The following is a 20993-nucleotide window of genomic DNA, read 5'->3' as shown; positions in this document are numbered from 1 at the left end:
GCCTCCTTTCCACACATCCCATCCCCCCCCTGCCCCTGCCAAAGCGAGGGGCACTCAGAACCCGGGGTGATTAGCATCACAGCATGCAAGCCACAGAGAATAGGCTGTTCCAACTGCAGATAACTCGGTTGTGAAACAGGGGAAGAAAACCATTTTCTACTGCGAACGAGAACAGAAGCAGCAACAAACCCGAGACCGGGGCCAGGATTCAGGCATTCCTTCTGCCAGTGAGTTACAACAAGATGATGGTTTCTTTCACTTATGAAAGGGAACAAACATCAGAGCATAAAATCACTGCTTTCCTCCCCAGACAAAGGAAGGGCTGCCAGTAAATTAGCTAGGCGGCTTCCAGCATACCTTTTTTTTTTGTGTTTATAATCCTCCTCTACATAGCTGGCAATAGAAATTCCACCCCAGCTCACGCTGCTGCTGTAATCAGGTAGGGAAAGCACAGAGGCCCAGTATTCCCACCTAGCAGATAAATCCATGGGGAATGTGCCTAGCTGTGTTTGCACAGCCTGCCTCAGGAATCACCATTTCTTTTTGACACCTGGTTACCAGCTGTTGGATCTGATTTTAGTGCTAAGTGTGCAATGCTAGGAGCTAACTGCCTGCAGCTGCACGTGTACTGTTGCTCCCAGGAACCTAAAGAAGCAGTCCGATTTTTCAGAGATGCTTAGTACACAGCACCTGGTAAAGCTAAAGGAAATTATCACCCTTGATTTTCTGGGCAGAATTCACCTTTGACAATGGAAAACCAATGAAGATTTAGAGGCAGGGCTTAAAATTACTCTGAAACATGCAAATAGGCCTGACTGCATCGAAAAGCCCCATTTGTCTCCTGCCTTCATCATTCCCACCTCTCCCGTACCACATCCTACACTTTGGAAGTTGCACATCCCTTGGGCTCATCGCAATGTCGGGATCCCCGTGCTTCCTCAGCAGCGCAGCGTGCGGCGCTGGGCTGGCACGGGAGCCACAGCCCATGGCACTGCAGCACAGCGCGCCAGGCCCTGTGCCAGCAGGACGCGTGAGCACCCTGCAGCTGCTCCAGGGCACTGCCCAGCGCGGTGTGCGCTTCGTATGCACTGCATGGAGTAGCTGCCACGGAGTAACTGATGTTATAACCCACCAGGAGGGAGGATGGGGCCAGTCTCAAATTCTCAGCTGGACACTTGATGCTCAAAACAACATGCCCTGCTCTTTGGCACCTATATATGCCCTGAGTTGCATCCTGGTAAGTCTCCATGTTTTAAAACTGTGGAATAAAAATTCAAACACTGCTACAAAGCGGTTAGGAGAGGAAAAGATGGCCCAAGCAATATCGTGGCTCAGAGGAGTCCCGTTCTTCGTGCAGGGCAGGGGCAATCCAGAGGGGCCATACCTGAAGAGTGCAGGAATGGAGGGGTGCGCGGCCATCAAATCCTGGCACCCAGACCACGCTGGCATTGCTGCTGGTGACTTGGCTTACAGTTACATTGAGAGGCTGGAGAGGCATGGCTACAAAGGAAACAAAGAGACCTTTCAGTATACACAGAGCTGAGCAGGTATTCACATGGAAATGGTAGGCAGAGGCTCGAGGCTAGAAATTATGCAATGAAATCACTAACAAAAACAGTACAATATCGTATCTTTAGAAAGTGTCCCTGACTGTTGTGAATGAAACTATTATTTTAACATTGAACAAGCTATTGGCATGCATTCTTTAATAGTCCAGCATACCTGCTTGATGTGTACAGGCAGCACTTGATCTCTCTGATAGCAATGCCAACAAGTGGTGTTTACACCTTCGCTACTCAGCCCTCTCCCCTGCCCCCTCCATTGCAATGCAGGACCCAGCCTTGGGCCCACGATTGCCTGTGGACCTGTACTGTGAGCCACTTCAAGGCCTTAAAATCCCTCCCCTGGCTCTCAGTCCAGTCCCTGAAACAAGCTCTGCCAGCATCAGTCGAAGGGTGGTTTCCTGTAGTGACCTGAATTCCCTGCAGCTGGATTTGCAGCAGACAGCTTCATGCCATTACAGACTCCTCCTGAAACACCCTGGGATGGAGCTGGGACTGAAAACTGGGTCTCCTTTGGGCTTGGGATGAATAAACTCAGAAGGCACTGTTTTACAGAGGGGCAATTCGAGGCAGAGAGAGTGCCTGTTACGTGGCTGATACCAGTTAAGGGCAGAGCCAGGAACAAAACCCGGATTCCCATATGGGGGATTGAATCAGTTGTTTGTGCTTCCCACCACCACAGAGCAGCCCCCCAGCTCTTGCTCTGACCAGACACCTCCACACTGCATCAGCCTCTAGTACGTTGTCACATTACCCTGAGCTCTTCAGCTTCCTTTCAGGAACCTCAATGCTTCCCTTTGCCTTCTCTTTTCCTCCCACTGTAATTCCACACAGTTACTTCCTATTCTTCCTGAGACACTCCCCACCACCTCTTTGTCACTCCTGAGACTGTTTTTTATCTAGGGACCTCACTCCTGAAAAAATTATCAGCTTCAGGAATACCAACCTCTCCCCAGGCCTTTTGCTCAGTTTAAAAAAAGCCTGCACTGCTGCCGCAAGTAATGCTTTTCCTGCAGCATCTCAACAAATGGTACCCTCAGGAGTCCTCTCTCAAAAACCCAGTGGTCCTCAGGACAAGGCTCTGGCTACAGATCGAACTTTCTGCCTGTCTGGAGCTGCATCCAGTGGAAAAGTAATGGTAAACCACAGTTCTCCGGCTGCACCTTCTACTCTGCTGGAGAGCACCTTTGTCCCTGACTGCACCGAGGACAACCAGGATACTGCCTTCAGCATCTCCACAGGGCCACCTGGCAGGAATAAGGCAGAGACTGGAGCCTGCTCCCAGGTCTCTACAGAGGGCCTAGAGCAGAGGATGGGGCAGAGAACCGATGGTGCCACAGATCAGCCCCACTCTAAAGGCTTAACTGTTGCCTGGTTAACTAGTTAGCAGGACCCAGGGCAGGGGGTGGCCACCTGGATAAGAACGCTGTGCGTGGGTGGGAGGCGGGGCAGCAGAGCAAGGGTCTGGGATGGAAGATGGGCAAAAAGTCCTTTGCCTTTCAGTGAAAGGTCTTCGTGAGTTAACTTATGACTTCCCTGTGTCTTGGTTTCTCTCCCTTATGATGTTGGCTCTTTAGATTTGTAAGCTCTTTGGGGGGGAACAAAAGCTTGCTCTCACTGTTTACTTGGGTATCACTGCAACATTGCCCTTAAGCCTTTTGTAAACACACTCGTTAACTTTTGGGTTTAGCAACATGCAATTTCCAACGCTGAACGGCGAGACCAGAGGCGGCACAGCCTTGCCTGCAGCCAGAGGAATCGGCTGCTGATGCACCCACTCTGCAAGGCCCATTGCCGCCGAGGAGGGCCGGCTCGCTGCCCCATCCCGAGCCCTGCGGCCTGTGCAGGGGCCAGGCACGCTGCCCCACCACCCGCCGGGAAAACACCGTGGGTGGCCGTTCCTGGTTGTGCCCTGAAACGCGGGACCCGACCCTAAAAGCCTTAGCCTTAGCCACACACGTGAAGGGGAGCAAAGCCAGGCTGAAAACAGGACCCTGGGTGTTAGCAGCATGAGAGTTAGCTTCCTCCGTGCTGGTGGAGTGCCTGGAACAAGGGGGCTTTGTGCTCGGCTGGGGACTGCGGGCTACAATAACAGTAATTTTCTGCTTGGAGTACACCCAGCACATTGTGGGCACTACAGAGAATAGATAATGAACAACAGCAGCAGCAAATAGGAAGAAATGTTAACAGTGCGTAAATGTCCTAGCAAAAATATTTGCCTCTGGAAAAAACACAGAAGAAACAAATCGTTTAATAAATTGTATAAAGACTTAAGAGCCCTCATTAGCAGGCGGATCTGTGTGAGAGAGAAAGGCCCCCATCATGCATTTACAGACAACTACTCCCACGAGTAACCTCGTAGAAGCCTACATGTTCACAGGATCAAGGACTCGATAAACCTTATCTGGGCCTGCTCCTGCCGATGCCCTTGTTAGGATCTTGCTTTGATTTCAACAGGGGCTGCACCAGAGCTTCAAAACTTCTGCTCTTCGTAACAGCCTCATCACTTCCCTGCATTTATAACTACTCTTCTAGATGTATCTTTGAGGTATTAGAGTTAGAACTTTCACAACTACAGCACTGGACTTGCTATTTAAAACCTGTTTTTTACCTCTAAGACGTGCCATGTACTGGTGTAACACTTGCCGAATCACTTCGGCTTGCTCTTCCTTAGCTCTGAAAGCTACGTGTGTGTGCACACAGGTGTGTGACGGCAATACATCCCTCCCGAACGGGTTGTGTGGATTCACGAGCTGGTGACTGACCCCCATGGAGCACTGTCAGCTAAATGTAATTGCTGGGAAGTGTGAGAATTCGGAGGCCTTTACCCCATCGTCTTACTAATGGTTAAAAAAAAAAAAATTAAAAAAATCTCTGTTAACATTAAAAAAAGAAAAAAGCTTGTTTATGCTAAATGTTATTTCAAATTATGGCTTGATGAGATTTTTTTTAAAGCAGAATAGCTTTGCGAATTAAATTCTATCCCAGGATAAAAATATCCATAGAAGATATATTCCACAATAAGTAATTCCCCTGTGTAGACAAGCCCTTAAAGCAACAACTCCAAACGTTTTTAAATTAAGTTATAAATCTTACTAGCTTAGCATACTGCATTCTTGGCATAGCAGTAACCACAACATCCTGAAGAAAAACACACTGTAAGAGCAGTAGATCTACAGCTGGATTTTAAGCTATCCTGTAATGAATGTTAGCTAATACAACTGTGAGTTCTGACACTGACACAAATGCTGGCTCTTATTTGCACTGAGCAATAAGCTACCACTTGGAACAAATGATTTTTGTGACATGCCTCTCCTGGAACTGATAATCATGTCATTTAATGCACATTAAAGCACGACTAAAAATTCAAATGCAGAAGCATCTCAACATGAAGAGGAGGAGAAGAGCTGATTGCTCTCATTATCCCTCTTTCAGTCACCTGGAGGAACAGAGGAAACATGACATCAACTTAGGGACTTCCAAGTGGCAACTAGTCATGCAAATTGTTTTGAATGAGTTTTTCAAGGGCAAGGAATTAAAAATAAAAAAAAAAAAATCCATAAAAGCAGCCTAGATGAGCAGACTTTACTGGCCACTGGTGATCTCCTTCCTTGCCTTTCTTCAGCTCTAACAAGACCCATCTATCTCCACAAAGGACAGATCACCCCAGCTACAGATTTCTGTCCAGCTTCATCTCTCACAGTTTGACTGCTCTGACTCTTTTTTTCAAGGAAAAACTGTTTTCCTTGACTTGGCATTTCCAGCCGTGGATCAGCTGTGGTTTATTGCCACCTGCCCGGGCCCGTGGCACCTGCTGCCAAAGCACAGAGCCCTGCTGCGGCTGCGGGAGCGCCGGCCAGTGCCGGCCACTGACACCTTCCAGCCAGCCCTTGCACGAAGCAGCCCTGCCTTCCCTCCCCAGAGAGCAAGCCCCAGGCCCCATTCTCTTGCACTCTCTCACCTTTAATTTGAACAGTAGCTGTCCGAGATGAAGACAATCCCTTTACGTTGTGAGCTTCGCAGGAGAAAACTGTGCTTTGATTAATACCTGGAGATCAGCCAAGAAAAGGAAAGGAAACACAAACAGCTATGTAATCCAGCTTCAACCTTCAGCAGCATCTCAATTATGTGTGACATCCAACTCAAGCTGCACAGGCACTTGGAGGGCTGAGCTGGGTGCCAGTCAAAGACACATGGATTTCAATATAATTAACGTGCTAAACACATTTTTAATGGAGAGAGCATGGCAATGTAAAAGGGCTTCCACAGGAGCTTCAAAAAGCACTGGAAAAGAAGGATGCATCTGGCAGAACAGCAGCTCGCGGTGCTCAGTTAGTAGATGTCCACTTCTCACATTCTGGTGAGCATCTTTGGAGCAAGGATGGTGCTGAACCATGAGCTTACACAGTGCCCAGCGCTCTGGACCTCAGCTCGCACCTGAGCAACAGCCATCTTCTAACTGGGCTACAAGCCCAGGTGAGCTTCCAACCAGATGCTGCTGATGTCAAGCTAATGCCCACTCGTCCCTCACCTGGCATCCAACTTTTGAAGATGCACAAAACAAGCCGAAGCATAATGCTACTGCATCAGCACTGAGGCACTTTCCAGGGGTGACACAAGTGAGGATTACGCTCCCTATCTTCTGTGAGAATCCATCCATCCCACAGGGCCTCAACATGGCATCATACTGATGTCCGGCTGCTCCAAGGTGCATATAGGAATTGCTAATTAATCAGAATTGAGACAGATTTGCATAGCTGTCTGGAGAAGTGTTTTCACCTGGAGATAAGTTTTCATTTGCCTTGGCCCCCAGTTGCCTTACAGGGCTCTGTGAAAACTTAAGGACTGGCACACTGTGGGCATATGGTTTAGGAGGGAAAAAGATTTCAGAGCTGCGTGGAGCAGCTTGCACAGTGTCTCCGTTTGCCCTTTGATTCATCTCCCAAGCCTGAGATTAGCGGCATTGCAAAGAAGGTGCAGTGGAGGGGAGGAGGGACTGCTAGGAAAATGAAAGAGCAAAGTATTTCAGCTTCTTCCACTCACCCCAGTGAACCAGAGGAAAATGCTGCCAGCAGGCTGAAGGCCAGGCAGCAGAGCAGAACAGCACCTGACGTGGTAGGCACGTCCCAAAGAGAGAACCAAACACAGCCCTGCCCTGAGGAAAACACAAAACACACCACAAACCAAGATCTCCTTGTTCTCTAGCAGCACTGCCAGCACCGCTTTCCAAATACAACCTGCCTTTTACCAAACCAACTGCTTGCTGATCCTTATAAGTGTTTGCTTTCTGGCCAGCACTTTATTATTATTTTCTTCCCAGTTTGGTACTTCCTTTAGCTAGCATTGCTTGTTTTCTTACCAACTGTCTTTTTTTATCTGTTTTGGCAATTTGACCATGCAGTTTGTGTCCTGCTACATTTTTCCCATTGCAAAGACAAGATATGCCCAAGGGACCTTCCAAAAAACACTGAAAGGGGCAAAGGAAGGTGCTGGTGACAAAATATATATACGTAACAACAATTCATGTAGAGAATCACAAGGAGCAGATGCCCTTCTTCAGGCCTCCATGCCACTGCCCCACAGTGACAGAGGTTTCATGAGGCACTGTGGGAGGAGTTCAGTGGAGGGAGGAAGGAAGACTTACTGGTTTTATTGTCTTTCCCCTCCCGACTATCAATCTTTGCAGTTTCCATTTCAACAGGCAGATTATATCGTAAGGGAGCAGTTTTCACTTCCAGCTTGGAACAGCTTAAGAGAGGGAGCGGATGATAAAACCATTGCCAATCACAAACCAGGTTTTGATTCGCGTGTACATTAGGTTCTAAGCGAAGGCTGAATAGAACTGGATAGCTCAAAGGACGGCCACAGACATACAGGCAGAAACTCCCCCCTGGGTGTAACAGTACTAACGCTGATGAAGAGGCCCCTGAGATGACTGAAGTCGTAAAACCACTTCTTTCTAAATAGCTAGTTCAACTTTGGCTCAGGGCTGCCGAGAATAATAACACAGCAGCAAAGAGAAGAAGTAACACAAAGCTGTTGGACAACTAACTAGAATAAAGTTACCTTTAGGAGGTAACTACAAGAACAGCTGTGGTCAGGTCCTGACAGGTACACACCACCCTTCCCTGGAATTGGGCTGCGGAGAGCCCTGACCACGGGCTGGCTCCCACGTTCCTCGGCTGACGCTGCTGGAGAAGGCAGCCTTGCCGCCACGCACCCAGGGCCCGCTCTGCGGCCAGCCTCGGTCTCTGAGGGTACCAACCAGCCGACCGCAGCACCAACACAACCACTCCAGAACTAGTGTCAAACGATTACATGAGGTGGTCACGTTTCAATGACAAGAGCATTCAGCAAGCCTACAAGAAGAGATGGCAGAGCAGGAAGGCAAGAGAGCGGCAAGCAGCGTGTGCCATGGCTGTGCACAGAAGGAGGATTTGGCATCTGTAACATGTGAATCCCTGGAGATTTCCAAGCCAAACTGTCACCAGAGTCACTTAGTAAAATCATGAACGCCCTTCACGAGGTGGACCAAAAGAGGCACCCAATGCATCACCTCTCCAGCAGCATCTTTACTGCAGTGCCAGCCCCACCCAAGCTCTGTAAGAGCCTGCATGCCTCAAGCCAGCAGAAAATACACAGCAACTATCACCCCTCAAGATGATCTGGTTTGTACGTGGTCGTGGTCTCTCAGCCCTCCGTGTACAGCCAAATACCATTCGCACACTACGTGGCTACCCAGCACTACTTGGCACAATCAGAAGAGCGCTCTCCTCTTCTGATGCTCAAAGCGATCCCCTGCGTTGGCAGCAGCCTTACCTGACACATTTAAGATGGAGGGGGAGATGTCTGGAAGCCCCACTCTAGAGTCTCCCATCCACCAGACAATTGTCACTGGTTCAGGGGGACCAACAGCAGCACAGGCCATATGAAATGGGGCATTAGGGGACACGGACACATCCTCAGGTTCCACAGTAAAGTAGGGCACACCTAGAAAAGCAACAGACAAGTGATAATAACTGGAGAGACTCCTTCCATCTCTTCTTTATTTCCACTAATACCAGTGCCCAACACTGGACACCCATCTGCCCTCTGCCCCTGTGCCTAACCCGACTCCCTCTAAGCCCTTCACAAGAACCAAGGTTCAGGTATGCTGGATTGCCTCAGGGCATGAATGTCTATGCACTCCCGCTTAGAAGAAGTCAGAAAAGACTGCTTGCTTCCCAAAATGCCTTTGAAAAACCTCTTCCACCGAGTCTCCTCCAAGACTCCCCTATGTAGTAGCTTTTAGCAGCAGTACCTGCTCAATTTTTCAGCTGGAGAGACTGGAGTTTAAAGAGGCAACAGTCAATAACTTCAGCGGTGGCAGACACCACTTTAAAAGACACCTAATCCTGCTGCAGGTGCTTCTTGCCATGCATTATAAACTGCAGCTTGTGAATGTGTTGAACCAGCAGCTGTAACAAGCCCAGGAATGAGGAAAGGATCCCCCCCGGTGCGAGGCTGGGATCATTTACAGTGCTCTCTCCACAGCTTAATTGACTGGAGCCACCTTCCAGCACGCTCCGTCACCACGAGAACCAGGCTGCCTTGGACTTGGGGGTAATGTGTTTCAGAGCTGAAGGCTATCCACAGACACAGCTCTTTCGGTAACTACCTGTTCCCCACTGCGGAACAACTCCTGCTTGGCACAACAGGCTTCAGATCAAGCCCACAGGGAGCAAAACGCAGCTGTGACACTTACCGCCTCGGGGCATCGCTAAGTGGCGAGACCCGAGGATAACGCCACACATCCAAGAGATGTGGTTCCTCTTACGGACAATGCCAAAACTCTTGTGGTTTCAGTGCTCCAAACCGTAACGCAAAATTCACACAAAAAAAAAAAAAAGAAAAAAAAGAAAAAAGCCAGCACATGCTTCTGTTGGCTGGTGGAGGAGCTGGAGGCCTAGAGAGATGCCGAGTTCCCTTTTACACTCAAAACTTTGGGCCTCAAGCACAGCCGCTACCAACTGCGCCTACACCAAAACGAGGGATTCTCAGCTGGAGAAAGCATGTTCTGGAAACTGTCGATCTGCTGCCTCACAGACACAGAGGAACCGACAACGCCGTGCATTGACATCCCTAAAGCACAGTGGCTGTCCCCGGCCAGGGACGAGAGCCCCAGCTGGCGGGGCAGATGCTGAGCACCTCCAACAGCAGGCACTTAAGTAGGTGCCTAAACAGGGATTCAGAAGCCTGATGCTTGACGCTTCCCGGGCACTCCAGCTGGAAGTGCTGGTCTCGGCCTTTTGCTGACCACCCCATCCATGTTTGTGCCTTTCAGGTGGCAGCTCCTTCACACATTCCCTGCCTTCTTGCCACAGCGGCAAGTAAATTAACAAGAACTGCAACAGGTCTAAAAATAGCTCTCTTTCAGGAATGATGGTGCCTATCTGTGCCAAGGCTAATGCTCAGGACAGCTGTATCAGTCATCATAATTCACTACTCATTCTTGCTTACATACTCATTTTTTACTGCAGTCACACATTAACAATAAGGGTGAGTAAACTTTCCAGGTACTAGCTGTGACACCCCCACCTGCTTTGCCCTCCTTCTCCAGGGAAGACTAGAAGGGAAAACACCACCATTTCTTCTGCCGATGAGCGGGACCCCTGCCTGCTGTCCCTCCGCCGTGGCACCCAAGGTAGCCTTTCCAGAGCATCTGGCCCAGCTCGGCAGGTTTTCCCACTTCGGGCGTAGCTAACCAGATCAGACAGGACCACAATTAAAAACTCCCATAGTTAAGGGAGTGCGGCTGACTCACCCAGCGCAGGGTGAACTTGCGCTGGCCCCGTACGTACAACACCTGGGTACCTCGCTGCCTGCGACACATTTAGCCCCCAGTTCCTGGTACAAGGGGTTGAGTGCCAGCACCCCCCTGCCACAGATGCACCATGGAGGCACTGAGCAGCCAACAGCCAGGAAAATCAGTGGCAAAGCAGCAAGGAAATGAGTCTGTCTATTCCCTGTTCCAAGCCGGCATCCAACTGACAGCGCCGATTTTTTTTTTTCCTGCAGCTCACTTTTTAGACAGCGTTAATTCAGGGGCACATGTCCATACGGATGTGGCTTAGGCTGTAGACTGTAGCTACAACAGGGGCTACTGGGAACAGCCACACAGTCAGAGCTGCAATTTCAGAAGGAAAGTTCTGTAAGAAATATAATCCTTATTTTTCAGATGGTCCCACTCCACAGCATGCCTTGGATTACCTCTCCAGGCACCAAATGCTATCACGTTCTTGGTAAGGCCAGCGTCTAGTTTCTAAACCAGGAAACACTTTGAAAATCGTTTTGGTTTTATAAATTCTGAGGAGCATTTCATAGGATCAAACATTTCAGCTGTATTACAAAGATAGTTCCAGTATCACCACTACAAACTCTGCCTGATATGAACTACCTAAGTGGATCTCCAGGCAGATACTAGACTGCACAGAAATCCACTCCAGCTCATTTTAAGTTAGATCACCAGTAGCCCACACTTGGTTTGTGTGGCACACTGAAGGGCGTCAGCCCCTACTGAAGGCTACAAGTGACCAGAGTAAAGATCCTCTCTCTGCCAAAGAGAACAACAGTTGTTACCAGTACGGCAACCACTTCCAGACAAAGCTGGCATGCCCAGGGAAGAAACCCGTACAGAGGTAACTGTGACGGTGGGACTGATAGCCTTTTGCATTCCCTGGCATTTTCTTATCCTAGCAGCTGACAGATTTTTAAAACCCCACCCCTCATCACTACCTGTTATTTTTTAAATTTTTTCCACCAACTCTCATTCCACACGAGTAGATGCTCGGTTCAAGTTTAACCAGCTTCTGCCACACTCGCTTTTCTCACAAAGGTGATTAGTTGCATTTTTTTAGCTTGTGCTCCCACTGTAAGCTTTGGCCTTTACTCTCAACACTCTCCCTCCCCTAGCTGCAGTGTTTTTTTGTGACACTGATATTTTTTGCCTTGGTGTTTCAGATGGAGCTACCCAACCGCTCCTAACGCACCCACCGGGCAAAGGCAGCCACCTCTGGAGCGGGCTGCAGTAACTGGAATAGAAGTGGCAACGCTGCACAACAGAGAGCATGTCAAGCTGTAAACCATACTCTCCAGTCGAAACTGCATCTGAAAATATGGGTGGACAAGAGCCCGGGATTTGTGGAAGGCAGCAGGTAAGCATTCCTCTTCCTGTGAGAACTGCTACGAACGTTTCTGTGGCTCTGCATGAGACCTTTGCTGTAAAACACCCAGACCGCGCTACCTCCCATGACACCCTCCCTGCTCCCCCCCTTTAAGACTGTCGATTCAGCTCTGGTCCAAAATGTTACCGCTTACATCCAAAAAGCCACTTCTTGCTGCAAATGTCCTGTTCCTGTCATCTTCCTCACTAAAAGTTAAGCCGTCCTACGATTGCTAGCTTCTGAGGTTCCAACACAATCATGGGTCAAGGGAAATGGAAGTAGAGACACAGCAAGAAGCCACCAACCCAACTTGCCTTGGGCGAACTGGGGGCAACCATGTAGAAGTGATTCTTTACCAGACAAGACTGGACAACACAGTGCCACATGGAACAGTCACATCTACGAAGCGCTGATGTACAGCGCTTCTCCCGAAACTCAGAACTGGGCTAAAGCTGTACCTTGCCCTCAAAGACCCGTTCGGCTGATGATACACAGAACCAAGCTGCAACACTGCTTGGAAAAGTGGGTTGGACCAGAGGATCCCCATGGATCCCTTTCAACCTGAACTATGCCATCACTCTCTGAATTACCTGGAGATGAAAGCAACAGTGGATTGAGGGGCTGGAAAGAAACGTGTGTGCACGAAAGGATCTCATTTCCTAACATGCCAAAATAAAAACAGAAGGTCACGAACTGACAGCTCCTTTCCTTGAAGCTACTCTCCTATTTCTTACTCCTGCCCTGCAGCCATCTCACTGCAGTTAGCAGCAACGGTTCAGAGCCAAGAAGCCTGTTGCTGGAGCAATCTGTTCTCACCACTTCCACCTAGAGCACGTCGGTGGGTCAGCCCTGGAAGGAAATCGGCACTACTACTCCTCCTTACCTTCCACTATGAGCCACACTTGCTGTGATTCTTCCTTCTTCCCCCCGTTCTCAACCTGGCACCAGTACTTCCCAGAATCTGTCCGCTCGACGGATTTCAAGCTGAAAAAAGTCAAAAGCCATATCGATATTTTACGTGGATAAAGCATGTTTTTGCCCCAAAGGACCCTCCAGAGTTTGGCAAACCAGATGCATGGAAAACACCCCTTGAGACACAGCCAGCTCCAGGGAGGAGGGCAACAGCCAGCCAGCACAAAGCGTACGGCAGAACAGCGGAGATGGAAGGCTCCTCTAACAGTGGGCAGAGGGAATCCTCAGCAGAGCAGCCAGCCTTCCTCCAAAACGTCCTTGCAGAAAACCCGTCATTTGTGTCCTTTGAGGATTGGAAAGGGTTGGTCATCTCGATTCTGAATTGTGATTCTAGCTAGCCTTCAAGAGCGGCAGCTTGGCAGCAAACTCCAAATCCCCATCCTCCGGGGAGCCCGGCTGTTTGGCCTCGGTTAGGTGACAGGGCTGGTGACAGCCTCACACAGGAGCAGGTGGGTCAGAAAAGGGCCCCCCCTCGCCTCGACTGCGCTCAGTGACATTCTTATCCCAAGACCGCCTCACACTGCAAAGGTCTTTGGACCTCCTGACTGGTGATTTCAAGGGGCCACGCCAGCCTACTCCAGCACAGGACTTCACCCTGCAGACTCTTCTGCGTCCTCCCTGGCTCAGAAACAGCTCCCCTTCTGAGAACATGCATCTGAGCAGGGCAAGGCAGCCACAGGGACTGAGCAGCATTCGAGTCGTCGGCCTCCAAGTCAGGGCAGAAATTCTGCACCTTGCTCCACCGCTGGAAACCTGCGGTGTCCTCACTGCATGGCGAGTAAGGGCAGAATCTGGTCCCAAAGCGACAAGGTCTCAGCTATCAAAGGCACCAGTGCGGCTCTGAGCGCCTGTCAACATACAAACGTCGACTGCCCACCGCGGGACGTGCAGCCATGCGCCTGCTGCCATGCAGGGGCCCTCAGCAGATCTCTGATGCCCACCTTTCTAAGGCTAGCAGCCCACCGTGGGGAAGGGGAAGAATGTCTCAGGAAGGAAGACAGAACAGGGAGAGTGTTTGCTGAAATGCACAGAATGGACCCACTACAGCCTGATTTTCAGAGCTGTACCTTCAAATGGCATCAGCTGTCCTGCCCATCCAGCCGCATGTTCTGAAACACAGCGATCACAGCAGAGTCACACAGTGGGTGGTAGAAATGAACACTTTAGGAGAAGAAAGGAAAAAGGAGGAAAAAAAAAAAAGATATGGACACATCTAGATTTAGCACCCTAACTTAGCCCTGGTGCTGCAGAAAGTTCTCAGTGGAGGAAAACAAGAGGTGAGAAAGATCAGGCTGAGAGATCGTGAGGGGCAAAGAGAGTCAACCAGTGGAACTGTGGGGAAATAAATAGTATCGTTTCAAGACACACAGTTTCCACAAAACGATGTTATACAGTAGTTTTACTGGACACAGATTTTTTTTTTTTCTCTCATCAAAATGTTTCTTACAGACAAGCTTTTAGCACAGAGACTTTTAGTTGCAGGAATTGGAGACTCTGTGCAATGTCAGTCCAAGAAACCTAATAGGAGACGAAGCTGGAGCTCAGGGAAGAGTGACTCTCAGTCAGTCACAGTTCTGAGCCCTCACGGTGATGGCACGTTTGCTTGCACAAGCTCTCTGTGCATAGGAAAAGCCAGAGCAGAACTCTGGGTCTTGTTTAACTCCGTACTCCCAGAACTAGCTGACATCCCCTGCTGCTGAAATAAAGGCACAGAGAGCTGCTTTGCGGAGGAGTTTTTGCACCACTTGAGCGGGGCAGGACTGATACCAGGTAGTCTAAATGTATCGGTGAAGTCTCTGCAAAATGACTCTGGGATGGTTCAGGTGACACACACTCCTCCCCAAAGAAAGGAAGGGGATGTAGTCCTGGGATGTTGTCCTCGTTTCAGATAAACAATCCTCACCCTACAGGCAGACAGACAGCTCAGGAGAGAGAGTAAGAGAACGGAATGAGTACGAGAGAGAAAAACCTATTTATATAAAAGTCAGACCTTAGTCTTCCTGCTGCACGGCAGAACAAGATGAACAAACAAGGCAAGAACATCCTTTCACCTTGAAGTCACATCTCAAGCATCACAAGCATTAGCAAAGCACCTGTCACCACAGTAGTCAGGAAACCGATACGGTTCTAGTGCATAAAATCTCAGCCCTCAGTGGCTTCAGTTCTGCTCTCAGTTATGCCCTTGTCACGCGCTGAGCTGCAGCCCTAAGGGCCCTGCACTGTTGAGGGCACTGCAGTCGCATAGATATAGCTGACAGCAGAAAACTGTGCAATAGTTTCCGCGATATTCTTCCTTCTCTGCATCTGTTGTACCTGAGGAAGCCGATCCAGTGTTCTTCATCTACTGGAATGTACACCTGGTCTACGCTTTGCACCACTGCTCCGTCCTTGATCCACAACATCTCGGGATCTTCCATTCCCTCGAGGCTGCAATTTAGTTTCACGGGTTGACCCTGGGACACCTTTAATTTGATTGGAGATCCTGTAAATTTCATACCTAAAAAAAAAATACTACTCCGCCCCACCCCCAGAAGAAGGGGGGTTGGAGTACAGCAAATTACTCTAGGTTGGTGGTCTGGAATTACATACCCTACCAGCACACGCTGCAGAGGGGTCTGTTAGTCTCAGCACTGCTCTACTGGGCCTGCTAAGCGATAGTCAAAGGCAAGCACCGAAAGCGCAACTGCTGGAGAGGAGTGGTGGCTTAGTGCGTACACGGGGCTTTTTTCAATTCATGTGACAGCAGGGTGAGCTTCTGCAGAGCAGTGCCCAGGCAGAGCCAGGCAGAAAGGCCGGGAGCTTCGCCGTGCCAGTGATCCAGCGGTGCTAAGCGCATTCGCTCAACATGGTACCGCACCTCCCTCTTTTCCCCAGGCTTGAATTTCAGTTATGGTGTTCCTGCGCTGCTAAGAAATCATCAGGCTTGCTCCATTGTATGCATTTATAAAGAGCTGGGATATGAGAAAGAATCAGTTATGTCTCATTATTCAGCGTACATGGCTCCTCTGCATTACAGAAAGCTTCTCTGCAATTTGCAAAACCCATGAAAGCAAAGCCTTTTCCACAGCACACCCCGCCGAGGAGCGGAACTGTTTACAGAACAGATATTTCTGTTGTGCGATGTGGGTGTGCGCTCAAATGAGCCTCCCTGACCCTTCAGTCCAGCCAAAGGACCAGGTTGTACCCAGAGCTATACAGTGGCAACCCCAAAGCAGCAGTGCCCCAGTTGGTGGAGCTGCTCGAGTTTACACTGACACAGAAGCGATCAGAATTTGGCCCGGAGCGCTGTTACATGCGTGGGTGGATGGGGAGTGTTTCCCTCAAGCAGAAGCGAATATATGGAATGTGTTACCATGAGAAAACACAGAAGCCAACTATGTAAGTGCATTTAAGTAAGAAAAGAAAGGCATGTAAAGGAGGAACCAGGGGATCAAAGGAGACTGTGGGAAAGCAGGAAGGTGGAAAATAAACATAAAGCTAGTTCTGTTAGGGAGAGCGACCACTTCCTATGCAGCGGCACAGGACAGAGACCAGAACAGGTCTAGCCTAGTTCAATATTACGCCCCGTCAGTGGCCTCCACATCATTCAGAAAAAATATGACTCCACCACTCTAGCCTGGCTAGGTATCACAGTATGTTACAACTTCACCCATTTCCCCGGCTGGTCAGCTTCCCGCAGGATGCCTTGCTAGCCTGCACAGCCAGGCAGAAAAACACCGCTTGTGAAACCCAGAGTGCTGCTAAGTAAGCAGCCCTGTTGTCTTGAACTCTAGTTACACCCTTACCAGTGATCAAATACCAAGATTTCTCATGTGCCACCTCCCTTCTTGCCGAACCGCCACCCTGGTTCATGGGCACCATCTCCCAGGGCAGAGCAGCAGCGGGGCGTGCAGCACAGCTGTAACAGCTGGAAGAAGGGGGACCCAACGCCACAGGACCAGTCAGTGCTCTGCCTCTGGCAGCCGGTACCCGGCAGAGTGCCAGCAGTCCGGTAGTAATCCCAGAACACAGCCAGAAGGACTTTATTGCTTTCCTTAATGAGATCCCCCAGCCTGTTAACAGCTGGTTTCCCACACTGTCTTTTGCCCTTCTATCTGCTGTTATTAATTTAGCAAATTCACAGAGAGCACTGGAAAACTGGTAAGATGATCCCTTTAGTTCAGTTGCTACAGCTCGCCTGCTGGGCTAAGGATTTAATCACCTTGGGTGAGGATGATCAAACCTTGCATAACTTAACTCATCTGTAACACAAATGACAGGTTCCAGTGCATGTCAGAGAGCATCCTCCCTTCCACCACTCACCATACTGGCAGAAAACACAAAAGCTGCACAGCAGCTCTCTCTGCGTTAGAGAAAACTGATGTAGCCAGGCTGCTGAACGCACGCACAGCCTGAAAGACACTTCATTCCAGGTGCCTTCATGGAAAAGCAAACTACTCAGCTTCCCTCAGACTGTCCTGCTGCAAGAGTTAGCCACAAATTAAACAAAGAAGCGTTGTTAGAGACCCTTTATGGTTTTCAGCTCCCATGCGAATTAATGATGTAGGAAATTAACACACAGTACGAGCGTTCAGGCTGAATTCTAATTCTCCACATTGCCCGAGTGTAATCCCTCCATTGAGATCAGCTGAAATAAAGAACTATAGAGCGGGGAATTTTTATAGATCCACGGGTCTTTGACAAAAGTCTGGTTTGAGCTGCAGCATCTCTTCCTGCAGGTATCAGGAAGAAGCACACAGGAGGCCAGTACGGATTTTTAATTCCCACCTATTCCCCCTCCTACTCTCCCACTCACGATTTCTCATCCGATAACATTCTTGCCAGTGCAAGAAATCATCTCCTCCAAATAGGTTCCTCCAAACCTACCTGTGAGAGCTGTAGGAGCTGAAATGTATAGCTAGGAGATAGAATTGCATTACATTTCTTACCAAGCAGTTGTCAGACAGAACTGACAGCAGACGAACACACCACTTATCACAATCTGCCACCTATCTGTTTGCTGGGGGGGGGACGGGACGGGACACACATTCTTAAACTTGCCACCCGCGAGGATTCTGCCCCCCAGGACGGCAGCACGGTCCGGGCGCGCAGGGGAGGAAGGCGCCCGCTCACGGCCGCCACGGGCCGGGCGCGACCCCCCGGCTGCGGGCGCGACCCCCGCCACCGCCGCGCCCCGCCGGCCCGGGGCCGAAACCGGCGGGGGGGCACGGCCGGCACACGGCGCCCCGGAGCGCGCTGCCGCCCGGCTCCCCCCGGCGGGGCGCTGCCCGGCACCCGCGGGGCGGCGGGGCTCGGCCGGCCCGGGCTGGCAGCGCGCCGCGCGGCTCGGGCCCCCCGCCGGGCACCGGGCGCCCGCAGCCGGCCCGGCCGGAGGGGCGGGGGGCCCGGCCCGGCCCCCACCTGTGGCTGCCCGCGGCCGCCACACCGGGCCGAGCCCGCCCCGCGGCCGCCCGCGGCGGTCTGCCGGCGCCTGCCCGGCGGCGGGGCAGTGCCGTCCCGGCCCGGGGGCGGGAGCCGTGCCCCGCCGCCCCTCCCCGCCGTCCCCGGTCCCGGCGGGCCGCCAGCCCCTCTCACCTGCCGCGGCGGCGACGTCCCGGAGCGCCGCAGCCCACAGTCCCAGCAAGAGGAGCCGCGGGATCGCCATGCTCCGCTTCAGCTCCATCGCTCCCGCACCACCATCCTCCCCCCAGCTCCCGGCGCCGCGGGGGACTCCCACCGCCCGCCCGGGCGGCACCGGCTGAAGCAGCCCCGCGCCGCCGCCGGCCTGCCCCGGGAGGCTGTGGGGACGCTCAAACTTGTGGCCGGGGCGAGCGGCGGGAGGCCGCGCCGGGTGTCGGTCGGGTCCGGGCCGCCGGGCGCTCTCCCCCTGCCGGCGCGCAACGCCGCCCCGCCGCTCCTCCGGGGCCGGCCGCCGCCGCCGCCGCCAGGAAATGGCGCTCTCGGGCGGTCACCGCGCGCTGTGCTCCCCCTCTGACATCACGCTCATGAATATGCATGAGCCGGGCGCCCGCCGCCCCCGGAGCGGCGAATGACGGCGCCCGCCGCCCCCTGCCACGGACCGGACCCTTCGCGCCGCCCCGGAAAGGGACCGGCCCCCCCCGCTGCGCCCCCGCCCCGGGCCGGGATCCCCCGCAGCGCCCGGACCCTCGGGGGGGCGGGCCGGGGCGGCGGGCGGGGGGGCTCTGGGGGCAGCCGAGGGCGGGTGACCCACATCCGCGGGAGCTGCCGGGGCACCGCGGCGGGCGGACACGCCGGGCCGCCTGCCGCTCCCCGCACGGGGCGGCGGGGGCCAGCCCGGCCCCTCGGGACCCCCGGCGCCGAGGCTCTGCCGGGCGGCGCAGCGGGAGGGGCTGAGGGCGGCGGGCTCTGCCACCGCGGGGTGCCCGGCGCGGCGTGGGGACAGTCCCGGACGGCCGGAGACCCGCGGTGGTGCGGCCCTGTGGCGGGACCGCGGCGGGCTGGGGCTGCGCGGCGCCGTCCGGGGCGGCACCCGGGGCGCACCTCGGCTCCGCCACCGCCGCCGGGCTGCAGCACCTGCCCGCGCCCCTGCCGCGCCGGGGGAACCGGGCTGGAAGCGGGGTGCGGGGAGCCGGCGTGATCCCCCGGGACGGGGAAACTGAGGCACGACAGGCTCGTGTAATTCCCTCCCAAACTCCCATCACCCCCACCCCCCGTGTGCGTTCTGTGGGAGCGCTGGAGCAATGCCAGGAAGCTTTCCTGGCCGGAATGGCCGTGTCGGTCCCTCCCCCGCGCCTGCCGCTGCCATGAGACGGCTGGGCCACCACCGGCGAGCTCCGGGGAGCCTGGGTGCTCTCGGGGGCAGGGAATCGTGACACGCCTCTCATCGAGATCACGACGGCTCTTGGGCCGAGAGGTTCTGCGCCGTGTTTGCCAAAAGCTTCACGCAGACCGGCTGTCGGGGCTCGTTCCCCCCATGCACCCACGTACAGCCCGTGTGCACACCTTCCTGTGCTTACTCAAGGCAGTAGTGCCTTCCAGAAAACAGCTACTTTTGCAGATTTTAATTGTCTCATGAGAAAAAAATGACAGCGATTAGAATAACACTGTCTTTCTACAGCGTTTTCTTTCTAAGGTTTTCTTCCAGCCGTAAAGTTGCAGAGGCTGACAGCACTGCACCAGCCCGGTGGGCTTGGGAAGCGCTCGGGTCTGCGGGTGGGAGAGGGGGCTCGGGCGGGCGCTGGGGCTCGGGCAGGCCCATCCTGGCAGGCAGCAGCCGGGAGAGGCTTGACCCCAAGCTGCGTGCCCGCAGCATGCCTCTGCCTCAACAGGGAGGCTGTGCTTCCTCCAAATGTCATGTGCGATGCTTCCAAAGGCTTGGGGAAGGGGGAGGGGGAGGGGAAGGGGAAGGGGGAGGGGGAGGGGAAAAGAGCTTTTATCTGCAAAGAGGAGCAGTCAATAGAAAGTTGTGGCACCATGGGCTAGGCTCTGGGCTGGTGTGAGACAGTGAAGCTTTACTGGAAGCAGTAGACCAAAGGGAATTTTCCCCAGTAGGGGATCTGGCTTCAGCTCTTCTGAGAAGGACTGTGTGTTAACACTGATAGGCAGGAAGAGCCATATGAGAATTGGACCGAAATCCTGCACGCGCTGCCAGTTGGAGTGCAAACTGCTGTGGGAAAACTTACAGAGGAGTGCAATATTACCATGCAGAAATCAAAGGAACTGGTAAATCTGAAGTGTTTTTAGGAACCGAAGAAAAAATGAACTCTCTTGGCCTCTCGTGCCACTGAATTAAACAATGTAGCTTTGTTCTACAGGCCGTAACACCACTGGCAGTGCTTGATCCTCACACGCGCAAGGACACAGCACAGTGGTGGCTTATAAATAAGCCAATGCCTTCCTGGCTTACATCCTTTCCTTACTTTTTCTGTTGTGATAGTGTGTTGTCACATCTCACTGGACTTGCTGGGCATTGTAGGCACGTTCTAGAAAATGCCTGAAAAGCTGCACAATAATCAAGAGGTGAATTCCCAGTGTTGAAGACGAGGGAGAAGGAAAAAGGAAGAAAGGAAGGAGGAGGGGGGAGAGAAGGCAGAAGGGAGAGAAGTGTTTCCTGAACTTCCTCACCTTCCTCCGCTGTTCAGCCCTTTCTAATTATTGGGACCCAACAGAACAAGGATGGGTTATCCCAGTGAGAAAGCACCCTAAACCACCTGTTTCCCGGAGAAGCCATAGCCCTAAAAGTCTGGCAAAAGCTGCTGGTGTGTGCCACTGCTCCACCGCTGAAGTAGTCAGCCTG

At 52.4% G+C, this 20993-nt stretch overlaps 1 protein-coding gene across 2 annotated transcripts in view; it reads right to left on the bottom strand.

Annotated features, from left to right (window-relative positions):
• The window catches only part of TYRO3 (TYRO3 protein tyrosine kinase), a 42309-nt gene extending 23629 nt beyond the window's left edge, over positions 1-18680 (bottom strand). The window contains exons 1-6 of one of the 2 annotated variants that reach the window (XM_055716695.1): positions 18311-18680; positions 15050-15233; positions 12648-12748; positions 8382-8552; positions 5524-5610; positions 1385-1500 (exon numbers count right to left, since the gene is read on the bottom strand). In XM_055716695.1, the coding sequence (XP_055572670.1) occupies positions 1385-1500; positions 5524-5610; positions 8382-8552; positions 12648-12748; positions 15050-15233; positions 18311-18398 (747 nt within the window). In that variant the 5' untranslated portion in view covers positions 18399-18680. The remainder of the gene's footprint in view (positions 1-1384; positions 1501-5523; positions 5611-8381; positions 8553-12647; positions 12749-15049; positions 15234-18310) is intronic. The other variant, XM_055716696.1, reaches the window with a different exon arrangement.
• Between the last annotated feature and the right edge of the window lie 2313 nt (positions 18681-20993).

The sequence above is a fragment of the Falco cherrug genome, chromosome 7 (genome assembly GCF_023634085.1).
Source record: "Falco cherrug isolate bFalChe1 chromosome 7, bFalChe1.pri, whole genome shotgun sequence".
NCBI classification, from domain to species: Eukaryota; Metazoa; Chordata; class Aves; order Falconiformes; family Falconidae; genus Falco; species Falco cherrug.
The sequence above is the reverse complement of the archived record's forward strand: the minus strand, read 5'-3'. Positions and strand labels throughout refer to the sequence as shown.